Source organism: Rhopalosiphum maidis, chromosome 1 (genome assembly GCF_003676215.2).
Source record: "Rhopalosiphum maidis isolate BTI-1 chromosome 1, ASM367621v3, whole genome shotgun sequence".
NCBI lineage: Eukaryota > Metazoa > Arthropoda > Insecta > Hemiptera > Aphididae > Rhopalosiphum > Rhopalosiphum maidis.
In genome coordinates, this window is record NC_040877.1 from 47773209 (window position 1) to 47789962 (window position 16754).

Sequence of the window (16754 nt, forward strand, 5' to 3'; positions counted from 1 at the left end):
GTAAGTGTTAAGTCAAAATTCAAGTACCTTGATAAAAATTGAGTTCATTCAAACTTACTATAATTTGTTATCAATAACAATTTAATATCTAATAAAATATTTGAATAATTATTTGTCTTATTATGTGAATATGGTGCGTTGTTGTTGTGATAACAGTCTAAATAAAAAAAGTTAGTAATAGGTCTATTGTCTATGATGTAAGCCAGTTGTCAGTTGTAGCCTTGTAGGCATAGACTACCATTAGTTCAGCCATGCTCAGTATCTTAATAAGTTCATAGTTCATCTAATTTTTTGTTTAAAAGACTATGGTCCATAGATAATAGACATATTATTTAACATATAAAAAAAATATTGGGGAGGGTTAAAAATCTAGAACCCTATCCTGTATGTACGTCACTGCTTTAAATTAAAGTGATTTAAAATATTATTTTGATGCCACGATAATGTAATGTAATAATTAAAATTGGTATGTTTGTTTTGATACTTTATAGCAGGCGTCACCAACTGCTGGACGACCGTGAACACTTTTTACAACCCTTATCCGTGGAGTAGATTTTTAAGTTTTTTATAGTATAAATAAATTAAAAGTATAAGTGTCAAGTGTGTCATATAAAATTTATATTTCGACAAAAAATTATTTAAGTAATGGAGAATAACTTGTATTGAATAAATGCATAAATAAATTAATAAATACAAATATTGATTTAAAAAATAGTATTTATTAACGTGTGTAAAAATCTTTAAAACTGTTAGGTACTGCGGCCAGTATGTTAAGTTTTCAAATCTGACACCATAGTAATTTGTTGGTGACCCCTACTCTATAGAATATATAATATACTGCCGGCATATACTTACACATTCCAATATATATAAAAAAGAGCAAATCTGATATAGGTATCCAATATGTATATTATATAATATATACGTCAGGAATATACTTTAAGTATTTATTAATATGATATGTTATATTCGACTCGTATTCATAAAGGGCAATCGTCAACAGCATAAACCATACAACAAAATGCGTTAAAGAAATACTTTAAACACAACAAATGCAGCTGCATATAAATGTATGACGATGATAATGATGATGCATAATGCAGACAAAAGGATTTAGTCATGGGACATACATTATCGGAATACGGCAACATGTGTTATCATGGATTCTTACCAAGTGGTAGTTACACCTATAGTACCTACTTCAAATTTAATGCACGTACTTTCTTGATACCAGTCAGAATCAGAAACTGTAATTGGACTTGGAATATTTATCATTAATCATTATCGATAAATCATATTCACCAAGACTTAGAAAATACTAGGTTGGTTGGATATCCTAGGATCTTAGAATTATTTCAATTGGTTTAAAATAAAAAAAATTCAGAAATATTTCCAGTTACTTATTTTTATTTGCTATGACACTACAAGGTATCTCATATAATAGGTACATCAGTTGCCACTACGTGGGCTACTACATAATTAATACAATATATTGTACATATCTAGGTGATTAATTAGGTTATGATAAGTAGGTATTTTTAGTCATTTAAGTATGACAAAAAGAAAAGTTATGTTATTTGAATAACTGCTCATAATCACCTATGAATCTCATAAATTGTCTTATTCCTTACTACTTCAGGGTGTGAAAATTACCATAGAACCTAAATTAACCTTTCATTAGCCCTTTTATTATACCTGCTTAAATATTAAAGTATAAATAGTATTATACAGTATTAAGATGTTCGTGCTATTAAAATTGTACAGCAAGACAAGAATATTTATGAATATAGAAATTAAACTTCAAGTTTCAAACATTGTAATCAAATCTATTGAAAAATATGTAGATTTACCATTAATCATTACTATTATTTTACCTTTTCAAGTAATTTAAAGCACAATATAAATAGTAATATAACACTATAGGTCAGTGGTTGCGAACCTACGTCACACGTGCCAAAGTTGGCACGTTGATCAAATTTCAATGGCACATGAAAAAATTGAAATTATTAAAAATTAAGTTGGGTATATATAAAGTTTTGATTATAACTGTTATAAGAAATTGAAAGAAACAAATGAAATACATTTTAAAAATTATAATAAAAAAAAAGCCAAAAGGTGTGCTTAGTTAATAAAATGAATAAAATAATATATAATAAATCAGTAACTTTATTTTTATTCTTAGAAATTTAATTTCCTTCGGGCACATGAATAATTTTCAAAACCTTGTTTGGGAAAATTTGGCACTTGAATTTAAAATAATCGATTTTCCAAAAAATCGAATTTTTGAATTTAAAATACCGAAAGTTTGTAATTTTGTAATTTTTATTTTATTTTATTGTTAGTGTTTGCATGCTAAATATTTTGGTGAAATCAAAATTTATCTATCGTACTTACTTATTATGATAAATTTCTAAACGCTTACTTTGTATACAATTATTGGATAAAAATGCACTTTAATTCCCATTCGATGTTTTCTATTTTTTTCACACCAAAATGTGTGTTTTAAAGTTCTGAATAGAAAAGTCGATTTCAAAAATTCCCGCAAATTATTATTTTGGAAGTTATCTATTTCTAAAGTTTACGATTTTACGCATTTACGTATGTATGCGCGAAACGCTATATACTTTGCTCTCCTACGTTTAATTATTATTAATACATATTTTAGTTTTTACTCTGTGACTTACATGAGGTGGTTTTGCATAGCAAGTCGAGGGATATTTTCAATTTACGAAGCGAAGCGACGAGTGCCGATACACACGAAGTAACTGCGGAGGGATATTGTGATATCAAGTTGTGATATTGTGTTAATTTATTTTATAAGAGTTATCAATGTTTAGAAAATGAAGGATTTTTTCACGAAAATAAAACATTATCAGTTTTGTTGCCTTTTGAAAGTTATTAAATATAATAATCGATTATCCGCGGAATAGGGTGTCAGCCGGGCAGCGCATCTACAGATAGCGAATTAGCGAATAAGTATTTTGAAGGTTTTTGAACATAACTTTCAGAGGAAGTTTGAGTTTTAAAGTACAACTAAATAAAGCATAAAAACACACATTTTGAGAAAAAAAATCCCAAAAATAGCTTGGAAGCTAAACTAGAATTGTTCCTAGTACTTATATAAATAGGTGGGTGGGCACTTGTTTATCACGCCACTGATCAGATTCACTTGATCAGAATGATATTTATGAGTAGGTAGTGGACAATACTGAAATTTCCAAATAAAAATGCATAATAAAAAGAACAAAGTACCTAAGTCATAAAAACATTCACATATTGTTTTGCAACAAATATAAAATACACAACTAAAATAGATATTTGTATAGGCACTCTATTTATTTTTTATTTTTAATACCTAATTAAATTCAACATACGAGCTATGTATGCTATGTCTTATCAATTTGGATTTTTTGCTTTTCTTAACGTTCAAAGATGATAGTTGACAATTATTATGACATAGTAATTATGATTTAACTACATAATACATTGGAAATCCAGTATACAACTGAGCTACAGCTCCTCCCCCAAACTCTTACCACTATTTGTGCCCATGCAGTAATCATAACACGATGAACCAAACTATAAATTGATACTGTGGATTAAGTATTATATTTAATTGTTCGTAATCATCTAAATGGGTTAGGTTGAACCGTGTTAATGAGTTATTTTTTACATTTATATGAATGAATTATAGGTACATCAATTTATGAATATTGAATAATGTAATTAAACATCATGTTGTTTATGTTAAATGTGCACACAATAAATCAAAAGTGGGGAAGTTTGGAATTTGAGAAAAAAATTAACTTGCAAGTCATAGTTGTCTAATTGAGATTAAGATCAACATTAAGAAAATAAAGTTATAATTATAACTTATAACAATATATATTGAAAATAAGAAGTTAATTGAACAAATACAATAATGTAAGTATATCTTTTTTCAATGATTTGTTTCTTGCGTGGTATATGCTTCTTCGAGATCTGCCATCTCTTCAATATCTATTGATACATAATTTGATTTCAAATAAGTCATTGCAATTTGTTGAACATCCTCGGACATAGTGGTAGAAAACAAAACTGTTGTTCTTTTGTCCTAAAAATAAATTTATATTTTTACTAAAATGTATAGCCAGTTGGTAATTTAGGAACAAATTCAACTTGATTGCTACGCTTAAAAAAACCGTGGAAATAATAAATTTTTAGGTTTTAATCGAATTTCAGCTTTCAGAAATTTACGATTTTCTGGTTTTTTGTGTATGCGTTACTACTATAGCATTTTAAATGAATTTTTATTTTTACTATTATTATGTATCTTTATTCAATTTTTTCATACTCTAATAAAGATTTTTGCATACTGAATTATATTAAAAATCGTGAACTCAGAAAGGTTCTGAAGTACGAACTTTGTCAACAAGGTAATATTGTAAACGTGTATAAAAAAATATTGTGATTAAAAACGTTTGATATTTTTTATTAATATAAATAAACAACTAGTGAAGGAACCTTGATGCATATTAGCATTTTTTCTCAGTTATACATTTCTCATCGACAATTACAGAAACTAAATAAATAAACTAAAATTGTTTGTTTTTGTTTAAACATCTATTTTTGTATATTTTTGAATTTACAATAACCGCAAAATAAAAATGTTGATATATTTCCTTAGATATTTTGATTTCAGTATTAACTTACTTAAAAGAAGTATAATTTTATAAACAATTTTAACTCTTAAATATACAAATTTTATATAGATTCTTATTGGCGATTAAGAAAAAAATTAAAAATTTCAATTTTTATAAATATCCTAAAAGAGTGTATATTTGGAAAATTATACCATCTAGGTATAGAAAATAATAACATTAATACTTAGTGAAAATTTCAAGTTTCTACGGTTATTCATTTTTGAATTATATCAAAATAAAGAAATACATTTTATCAAATAATTCCCTTATTTTCTAAATTTTTTTTTTGTTTTTCTCAATTTTTAAAAGAACTACTGAAAAAAATATACTTTTGAGCTCCTTAAAGCACTAACTAGATTCAATTTCCTACTAAAAACTACCCCTAAAAATTGAAAATCGAAACATTGTTATTGCTTCAAACGTGATGAAAGACAGAAAAAACATCTATCATTGTAAAATCAATAAATTCATTATCGCTCGGATCAGAATCTAAAATTAAGTTATCGTTAATAAGTTAATTTTTTTGATTTAACTATGCCACATTGATATTTTTGTAGATTCGAAATGTAAAATATGTTATACATTACCGAATTTAATAGTTAGCAAGCCTAAACAGTGATTTTAGTACCTACCTATTCAATAAAATGTTAGTATTAAATAATTAAGTTAAACTGTATTCCGTATAGCCCCGTATGGCCGTATGATTCGTGTTCAGAACTTTTTTGATATTTACTAAATTAAATAATATTGTTTAGTTACATAAAATAGTTTTATTATTTATTAACAATAACCTTACCCATAAGGTAGCATTTGAATATCATTAACTATTTGATATATTGCAATAAGTTGTAACGGGTTAACCATAATACGTTCTACAAGGATTAAGCCATTAAGGAGACAATGTAGTAACGATATTTTTAACCTACAGGATATAAGTTTATTTAAAAACTACTACTAAAAAAAAAAAGTATTATATGTAGTTACCGTCGACACCATACTTTTATTGTTTAAAATAAATTCGATTTCAGGTTTATAGCCGACTTTTAACAGCGAATCTACATCGTCGAGTACAATTATTCGTAATTCAGCAAAAGTTATCCAACCTCGGATCACGATACCAGCTAAACATTCTGGATCGGAAATAAGAATATGAGCACCGTTCTGCAAGAGAGACGAAATAAAATTATAATTATATCATAAATGTTTCAAAAAATTAATAAGATTATTATTATTTTTACCTGAATTTTACTTTTTTGGTCGGATACTGAATCTATTTTAATCAATGGTTCGCATTTTATTGCAGAGTTTGCAATTAAACGACTTACAACATTATAAACATTTTTGACACGTTGTATCGTGGGTACAACGATTATTGCAAGTGGGCCGGAATAATCGGAACGATGACCGATGCCATTTATTTCAGATAAATATCCAAGTATACAGTTGATTATTGGTACAACAAAAGCTATCTGATAAATAACATAAATACACATTTTACCAATTAATATAATAAATACAAGTATACAATTTAACTAAAAATAATACGACCAATACGGATATTTCTTTAATAGTACAAAAACAATTTGAAAACATGGTTTGTAACTTTGTAAGCTTATAAATATTTCATTAATAAAAATTTGGATAAATTCATTATTAATTGAAAAAATAGTTGGGGTAATGGGGCATCCTTGGTGAATCACACAGCAGATATATAATTTAGAGGGGCGTTAAGAGCAATCTATCCCCCTCCCTAATGATTGTATTGTAATAACAAATAACTAATAAAAAAATATAAAAATTTGAATAATTCTGATTATGATCAATTATGTTGGTCACTGTTCGGTAAGTAACCGATTCCATAACTACGATGAAAACAGTTTTTGTACATTTTTTAAACGTCAACTATTCTGCTAAAGGTTAATCGCCCCCTCCCCATCCCTAAAAATAAACACCTATTTACATGCCCATCACCCGGTATAACAAAAATAGATTTAATAGGACGTTTCAAATTCGTTTATACTACCTATAAATATTTGTACTTACAGTTTTCCCTGAACTGGTTGGTGTTCTGGCTATTATATCCCTTCCACTTATAAGAATTGGAATTGCATAATACTGTATTACAGTAGCCTTTTGGTACCGAAGATATGACAGATTGACAGACAGACTTACATGGATACCATTATACTTCATTGATGTTTGCATTTCTTTAAATTCCACGCTATTCATTCCATTTATTTCCACCTTCTGTATCTTATTATTGTTGCTTGAAATTTTATAGATTTTTTCAAAATTTGAAGAAATGGAAGCCGATTTATTTATAATCTGCTCAAAACTACTATCAGTTCCACTACTGCCAGGAGTACAATAATCTTTAATAATAATTGATTAAATTATAATTATTTTTTTCAATTCCTCAAGAAATCTATAAAATTGTAAAGCTTCGTTGGTCATTAGTTAGCGTAATTACTAATTTATAACCATTTTCCATGCAGTTATTTATAATAAGTAGCTAGGTATATTTTATAATTACCGATGTTTGAATTTCGTTCAAGATCAGATTCAACATCACTTTTCACATCTTTAGTATTTTTGTATATTTTAGTAATGGTAATGTTTTCCATATTGGTTTTTCTTAAACATATAATATTATTTATAATTATTAGTTCTGTCAATTTAAGAGATCAATACTCATTATTTATACATTTTTCTACGAATTTATTAATTTATTATACATATTATATATATATATATATATATTGGAATTCATTTATAGATAAAAATCTTTTAAATTATTTGTTGAATAAGATTAAAAAGTGTTGTCGAAATTGACAAAATTCCATAAATATGGAAATAATTAAATAAATAATCAATAATTTTTATTTGATTTAATTTAATGGAGTTGGGGTATAAGACTTACTTTTTATTTTATTACTCACGAGGTTTTACTGACTAGTTGGCAAATTGTATTTAATATTTATTATAGAACAAGTAAAAGATAAATCATTCAATCATATTAATCTCAAAAAACTATGTATATTATACTGGGTGTAACTCGTTTACTTGACAAATACAATAATAGTGCAAATGCAATAATATCAATTAGACGAGTTACTCTGTATATTAAATATTAATAATCGCCATAATAATGGTACCTATACCTATGAATTGAATAGTTTCCTTATAATAAAAATTCTTGACCATATGTAAAAGGTATTTACTGAATGATTTCTAAACTTTATCTTTAATGTTAAAATAATAATAATAAATTATAAAATTTACGTTTAACCATGTAATAAAGCATTTACCTATGTACAAAGTACCTACCCAAATATAATTAGGGCCATTAGGGGTACGAATACAAAGGATAGCTACAATCGAAAATCAAATTTCGACGCTCAGGCGTACGTTCGAAATATTTAGGAAAACACCTGACATAATACGATGTGAATAACATATTTTACATACAGAACTGTAGGCATAGTGTATTCAACGTGTTTTGCCATCATATGCACTTACAGTTCATTATCAATTATAAACCTACAAAGGGTAGGCAAAACTGCAAAATCATATATTATTGAGAATAAATTTTTTTTTGTGTTAAAAATAGTAAAAATGTTAAAAAAAAGTATGTATATATAAGAATATATACAAAAAAAAACCATACACTGGGCAAATATTATGGGCGCCAATAATTATATCTACTTAATTAGAATTCTTGACCAAATGTGAAAGGTTTTTATTGATGATTTCTAAACTTATCTTCAATATAAAAATAGTACTAATAAATTCTAATGTTTTGCTTAAAAATATTTATAAATATTTATTGGTTAAAAATTTGAATATAATAAACAAGTTTAAGCCATGTGTATTTATACTTAATTACTTCAAGCACAGTAGGTACTACAGCGGTGCCATTTGGGAAGTCTTTTACGGGTTTTATTGGCATGCCGTACAATTTACAAATAATTTTACTGTTATTTATTATAAACTGTTGGTGTTGATAATTATTAGTGCTTTTAGTAGGCACTAGTAGATGAGTTAAAATTGTCATACAGCTAATTTTGTTTGAGTCAATGAAAGTGTGGGTGTATAGTCGTATAGATAAATTAAAAGTTGTTATACGCTGCAGAATAAAATATTAGCACCCAACTATTTATTACGATGAAAACAAATTGTCTTGACGATGGAATTAAATTATAGCCAGATTAAATATTAGTACTGCTATAGTGCAACTATTTAAATGTCACTACTATGCAGTACTACATACATTTACGTTATTCGTATATTTTTATACAATCCGAATCTTAGTAACTTAATTTTTTTTTGTCTTTTGAAATTTGAAGAAGTACCTTACTGATATTTTATCATATTTTATATGAATCTAAATTTTAAAATTTTAAAACATATTAGTTGAATTCACTTATACCCTTCTCGAAATGCGAATTATCATTTATCGAGACTCGTATGTGTCTGTGTATGTAGCTACAAGCTACTTAAATATACATTTTTAAAGAATTTAAAAGTCTATTTGAAAAGTCTTTACTTTCCAAACGTCTAATCCAGTGGTTTTCAACCGGTGTGCCGTGTGCGCTATTGAAGTGTGTCACGAAAAATCTGTTAATAGTTTTATTAGTATATATTTACATGTATATATAGTTATATATATAAAATATGTTTCACTTTCACATATTATATGGATTGGTGTGCCGCGAAAATGTTGTAGGAGATGAAGTGTACCGCATGGTTAAAAAGGTTGAAAACTACTAACCTGGCTAGACTCTAGCCCGCTTAGGTATTTATTACTAACAAAACATTTCTATTTACTAAATAAAATAATAGAATATGATTTGATTAAAATTGAAAAGATTAATAAAAACGATAATTAACAAAAATAATCTATTACTAAATCTCTCTTCTTCTATTTATGACTATAGTTTATGCAAACCCATTACAATATACAATATATATCTATTGTAAAGAAGCAAGTATTACAGGAAATTGTATAGTCAGACAGAGATAGTAATTAGCAGGTAATTTTATTTGTATTTATTTATTTATACTGATTGATTATAATTTAAGTTACAAAATAATTAAATAACATATATACCTGGCCGTGTGCTGCAGGTGCTTTAGCGCTTTATTTAGCTATTCGAAAAGTTATAGCTCACTGAAAGTAATTTTTATGTATATTGTACGCGATACGAATAATTTATAATAATATATAATAGTTATAATACCTAGTCATAAACAAGTATACAAAACGAAAAAGTTGAAAAATCCGTATACGAAAAATGTCCATTTTCGTGCGACGTGTTCGACAGCAGTGACCTTCTGGGACTATTATATAAGACAAAGAGCACAGGTACGCAGTGACGCGCGTCACACACTGCAAGAACCTCTGATTTCCGTGTGTAAGAGGTATGTATAAGCGGTATGTCGGTATGTGAGTGTACGTAGGGTGAAAGAGTTAGATTTAAAAATGATAATTTATACGATGACCGGACTGCAGATCGAGACGGCGGTACGGCGTTAAGACGACGAAGAGGAAACACGACGGTAGCGGATGGTTGTACGGAAGAGCCAACAAATTAACCGCGGACGAATGAACGAAACGAAACGCGACAGAGGACAGCGGCTCTCTATACCCGTGTACGGTGTGACGGCTATTGGCAGGGATGGCATAACACTGTAGGAGCGCTATGAATCGCGTGTCGAGAGGGGATGTTGTCCACGCGGTGTGAGAGTGGTGAAAAATTCTAAAATTCTAAGAGTGTATTGATGCCATTGCGGGAACCGGTTTTCGTGCTGTGTTCTTCGCATGCTGCGCGTACCTACACCCCGTCGTCGTATCGATAACTACTGTAGTTACAGTAATAATAAAGTGAAATAAAATACACGTCTTCGGTGGCGCGTTTAGCGAGAATTCATCAATCCCCCAAACACCCAAAAACTAGTTTGTGCGTTTGGGCCATATACCCAACGTATACATCTATGTGGCCTGCGCAAACCAGTTTTATAAAATTATCTATCGATTGGTGCGGGTAGCAAACGATTATGTAGTACGCGCTCTACTGTCTTCAATATATATATGGTATATTGCAGTGGTATAGCCGTTATGGTTTAATATATTAAAGCAACCAACGCTATAAGTCGTCACGTGACTTCCCGTTTAGATCTAGGGATCTACCTACCACCCATATTGGCCATACTGTTACAGATATTCAACAACTTTGGAAAAATATTTATCATTTGGGTAATACTAATATTATACCTACCTATGTAAACTAAACATTAAAATAGTACATACTATAATATTATTATACGCGTATACCTATACCGGCTATATTATTATTAAAACAAAAACGTTGGTACTATATTTGTATAATTTTGAGATGAAGTTTTTGTTTTTTTATTCAACAACAGATATCAAGTTGGAATAAAAGTGTAAAAGATAATTCGGGCAAGACAACTTGGCAAGGTACTCTATAACTGGCGCGTGTGCGAGGTTGTGTTTTTTTTAGCGTACGTGTGTACAATTACAACCAACTATTTCTTGCGGTAGTTGATTATTTTTGTTCCTTTTTTTGTGAATATTATTAGTTTTGAGAAACATTTGACATTTCTAATGGCAGGTGATACACGGACATAAAAAGGTTGAGAACCACTGATCTAACTAAACAACGAATAGCCCCCACGCTCAACACGTGTTTTTATTTAACACGTATCAGTTATATTAAAATGAATATTTTTTCTGTTCTGCTAACAATAACTACATATCGTGTATATATATTATATACCCAAAAGATTATTGCTTGAAAAAAACGAAAAAACTAACTATAAGATATACATTTATATTTTAATTTTTTTCGAGCCGGCGGGTCACGATCGTGCCGGGTAGGCGTCAATCCCCCGCGGTGACGTGTAGGTGCCTTCTTCAAATGTTCTTGTTAGAAAAATAATTCATTATTGTAAATGTTAGCACGAGGGGTAAGTTGATAATACATTATATGTATAGGTACCGTCTACACGAATCGAACATCTTGTATACAAAAAATATATGTGGTCGTTTTTATATTTGTAATTCCGTGTATAGAGTACAGTTTATAAATTTTCGGACGCAATTCGTTCAAAAAGGTTCGTTTACCTATTTTGGTATGCAAACTTTGTGTACCCCTTAAGAAGACGTCGCACCCGTAATATAGTGTGCTTTTAGTTTCGATATTAGAGTGAATTGACTTATAATCAAACTTTTAGGTAAGAACATTATTTGTGTTCTCTAGTCGGATTTTTACTTTTTTTTTAATTTTTAGGTGAGTTATGAGTATGAAAAATATTAAATATTTGAAAATGCTCATAACTCTTATAAAAATTAAAATATATATTTTATAAAATATTCTCATACACGTATAAATTAGAATAGACATTTTAGTTTTGAATATTATATAATTATTATCATTTAAAATCTTACAACATCTCATATGGGATTATTTTTTCCGTGGTTATATATTTGCGGGGTTATTTCTTCTGGAGTTATTTATTAGGCAAATCTGTTTACGTACACCTAACGTGACCTCTGAGTTTTTTCGGAGGCAATTTGAGTGAAAAAGGTAAGGTCCTACCTACCTTAATTTGGAAGGCAATTTGAGTGTCAGCGTATAAACGTGTTGCGAATTTGGGTATGTATGTAGGTCTCCTTCACCCCATCCACGTATTAAACAGTTTTATATAAAACTATACTAAACAGTATCTACCTAAGTACCTATCTACATATAATTAGTGGTACGAATACAAAGGACAATCAAAAATCAAATTTCGACGCTTAGGCCAGTACGTTCGTAATATTTAGAAAATAACATGACATAATACGATGTGAATTACTTATATTAGGTACAGCGTATTCAACGTGTTTTACCATCATATGCACGTCCAATTTATTATAAATTATATACATTCAAAAGTTAGGCATAACTGCACTTGTTATAATTTGCAGTGGGAAGTTATACCGTTCAGTCACAGGTTTGGAGTTATACGTATTAATGGCTGAAATCCGTCCAATAATAAACATTATAATTGAATGCAAATTTTTTAGCGATTGATATTTTAACTATAATTTTAAATTTGATGATGTATTTTGTAAAATGGGAAGAAACATATTCTTTTAAAATGTTTTGTTCAATTTCATTAGGGACAAATAATGACAATTACATTATATTCAAGTTACATGGGCATATTGGCATAGGACATTTTATGAAAAGGTAAATTCTCAAACGGCAGAAACGGCTATGGTTTTTACACCACTAATTCCTTCCCTCTATATACAGACTTTTTGATTGTCTCAAAAGCGATGTAGTTAAAAATGTGTTGATAAACACTAAGTAAATTATAAAAATCATATAGTATTGTGAATTAAATTGTATTAGGAAATAAAAAAATAATAAAAAATGTAAAAACAAGTATGCATTTGTGAAAAAAAAAAAACACACATCGGGTAAATGTTATTGGTACAGTTTATTTATATAAGCTATACGTGTTTTATTTTATTTGATAAAAACTTGTCAATGTTTGTAATGAGCTCCCGTATTTTATTTTATGTATAATATATAATTAATTTCGGTATAGAAATTATGTCCAGTATTTTCCAGTATTCTGTTTTATAAGTTTTAAATATACGGTATACCAGTCTATTGATCTCAAATCGGTATAAGTACTTGTATTACCGTCAGCAGTCTGCGAGTTTACCTGTTCGTAAAACCTTTTTCGACCTGAGCCGTTCTCTCGTTTGAGAACAAGCAAACAATTGATGAAAGCCGTTTTGGATGTGTCGGGGCTATTATGTAAGACCACTGTCCATCTAACCTAACGGATTAGATCCGGTTTGCGTGTCAAGAAAATTAGTTTTTGATCAATAAATATTTTTTGGTGTACTAAGTATTGCAATATAAAAAGTTTAGTTTGAATAAATGGAATAATATAATAGCTATTAACATATCTAGTCATTCACTAAATATGTTAAAAATAATAACGTTTTATAATTAATTTCCGATTTTACACACAGTTAGTCGGGCGTGCACAGACTTATTCTATTACTTTTATATTACTGTTCTCAAGCCGTTCGTCAAGTATATAGAATTGTCCAGAATTGAAGACGTCGGGCTTATACTATAATTGCGGTTGTTTGGGGATTCTGGTCGTTTCATAGATTCTATTCGACACAAATATGAATGTGAAAGAGTCCACGAAGTTTTCGGGGATGATTAATGTACTATGCACATCTTTCACGAATACTGTTCGTTGAAAACCAGTCGAATAATTGGATAATGTTAATGGCTAGTACGATCAACCGAGTCGAATTCGGGACCGGATACCGCCGAACGTCTTCAACGTTCCTTATGATTAATTTAAAAGATTGACTTGACACTGGCAGTGAATTTCTACAACGCACAAATCTACAAAATTGAATACAAAATTAATCGTAAATACTAAATATTAAAATTGGTTTTTCTATAAGTTTAAATTACATTTAATCTGCACATTAGTTTTATAGTATCTTGTCATAATATCAGAAAAACAAAAATAATTGGAATTATTACGCTACATCCTTGTATAATTTCAATCCGGAGGACGGTTGACAGCATCAAAGAGAAGCTCATTTGAATATCAAGAGTCGCAAGGATGTGTTTGTTTTATACTATAATTTTTTGAACAGTAGTACAGTATATTATGATTATTTACTTAAATTATATTTAATTTTTATGGTTTATTTTCAGATAATGTACTATACTACAGTGTTAAGTGTTCTTTTATTAAAAAAAAATAAAATGATAAATAAAAAATAATCAAATTTACAATTTGGTGTTTGAATAAGGTTTTTTTAAATATTTCAATCTATATTCTATACACACTCACTATTACATATTATTTATTAAATACCACTTGCTGGCTGATACTCAAGAAAGCAATCTGAGAGAAAATAAACAAACGCCCGTAAAAATAGTTGCGTTTGGCATTCACATGATATTTACATAACTATTACGAAGTGGTTGTGTCAGTTTTATAACTGATAAAACAAAAAAAATTGTCTGACAAAAAAATGCACAGTCAACGATGGATGTTCACGTCACCAGGTGGAGAAAATGAATACAAGAAGCCTTCAGTCACCCGATTACATTATGACGCGATGGTCGAAGCGAAGAGGGCGCAAGAGGAAAACCATATCGAGACTGAAAACGGTGAGTCTAAAATTTTCATTATGGAAACCGAAGATTGTATTACAAACTTATAAAACTTAAATTTGATTGTTGGGAGAGGGCTGACCAAGAGTGGTAATTTGGTCTCTAATTGTAGTGGCCTAGCGCGAGTTGAAGATTTTTGTTGTTTAAATCCATATTTTTACGTGATAATGATGTTTAAAAATATAAATTTATATCATAGAACGCAAGAGACGCGTGTTGGAAGATTTTATGTGGCAACAGATGACCAAGATGACTATGGACCAGATTGAAAAGCAACGGCTCCGCGCTAACGAGACCAAAGCGTGTAGTACGTACGCAGAGTCCTTTGTCTTACCAGGATTTAAAGTTAAAGAACTGGGCTCCGAAATCGATGAAGAAGTATGTCTTTCGAAAAATCTGTCATTAACAATACTAACTACCTGGATAGATTAGGTTGAATATTTAAATCTTAATTTGGGGGGAGGAGTAGTTTAAATTTAAAAATTAGGTACCTTAGCTGGCCAAAAAGTATTCCAGAACAAAATTGCATTGTCCGAAAAAAAAATTGGAGAGAAGAGGGTTTGATCTTTACCATTAGTATACCATTGAACCTATATATTCAATACTTTAAAGCATACAATTTATATGTCCAATTTTTGTAATTGATGGTAAACGCAAAAACAAGTTTTACTAAAAATATTACGTAAAAAAAGTAATGTTTAAGATGTAATCTTTATTTTTTATTTCATTGATATATTTTATGAATAATATATAATAAAATAAGTGAAGTAAATAGCTGTGAATTTGTATTTAATGGGAATTAAAATAAAATATAAGTCGGGACTTGGCATGCTTGTGCACAAATATTTGAATAAACTATGGACATAGCAGTTTTAACAAAAATAAAATAATAAAAATTGCAAATTGTATACCATATTACAATAAAACCTAACTTATTTATACAAATAACTTATCCATATAGTTGAAAAACTACCATATTGATACATAACGTCATAACGACTTACTTTTTGTTCGATTAGAGTGTTTAGACTACTTAGATCTTAATTGTTTGAGTTTAAATGAATAATAACTATATATATATATATTTTTTTTTTTTATTAAAATATTTATCAGAAATGTATAATAATAAATTTCACATTTATTGTATATTAACTATAAATTAATCATAATATTATTAAAATTATAACTAGGAATTTTTTTTTAGCTTCAACGAAAATATCCACTGTACACCGACATGGCAAAGTCGTCAAACGTAAGGGACATAAATATGACTAAAGCGAAAAATTCTATACATAAATCTCATCAAAAATTGTTCAGAAGAGACAGTCGTTTTACCAGTCGTCTAAGTAATCCATTGGATAGTCATGCTCTAGTCGGACCTGGCCATTTCGCATATATCTAAAAAAATTACTTTATAATAAACTTTTATGCTTATTAATTAACAGGTTTCACTGTCTTATGAAAATATTGTACAATGTATAATTTTTTAGCATAAGCGCATTTTTTTTAAAGGAGGATTTTTTTTTTTTGAGGGACTATTCTCCAAGGGTTTAAATTCAAAAAACGAATCTAGCCTCCCAAGATATAACAGATAAAATATTAAAATCTATTATATCATTATATAATAGTGTTTAAAATAATATAATTTATATATTATAAATTATTATATAATTATTTTATTATTATTATTATTATTATTATTTATTATTATTTTATTTATTTATTTATATATTTATTTACATTTTTTTAAATTGATATTTTTTTTTTTTGTCAACATCACCAAAACTTAAGTCTACAACCACATCTGCTGTAATCTAAACATATTATGCTTATCTGT

General features: G+C 28.6%; 2 protein-coding genes across 2 annotated transcripts; one reads left to right on the forward strand and one right to left on the reverse strand.

The window, feature by feature from the left end:
- Nucleotides 1-3940: 3940 nt before the first annotated feature.
- Nucleotides 3941-8631, reverse strand: LOC113547808 (ATP-dependent RNA helicase bel-like). Its single transcript, XM_026948325.1, has 7 exons — nucleotides 8569-8631; nucleotides 8405-8444; nucleotides 7216-7290; nucleotides 6726-7054; nucleotides 5921-6151; nucleotides 5667-5843; nucleotides 3941-4093 (listed from the first exon to the last, which is right to left on the reverse strand). Exons 1-7 carry the CDS (start codon nucleotides 8629-8631, stop codon nucleotides 3941-3943), a joined length of 1068 nt encoding a protein of 355 aa, XP_026804126.1.
- A 6144-nt stretch (nucleotides 8632-14775) lies between these two features.
- Nucleotides 14776-16319, forward strand: LOC113550268. Its single transcript, XM_026952000.1, has 3 exons — nucleotides 14776-14914; nucleotides 15117-15295; nucleotides 16122-16319. Exons 1-3 carry the CDS (start codon nucleotides 14776-14778, stop codon nucleotides 16317-16319), a joined length of 516 nt encoding a protein of 171 aa, XP_026807801.1.
- The last annotated feature ends 435 nt before the right edge of the window (nucleotides 16320-16754 follow it).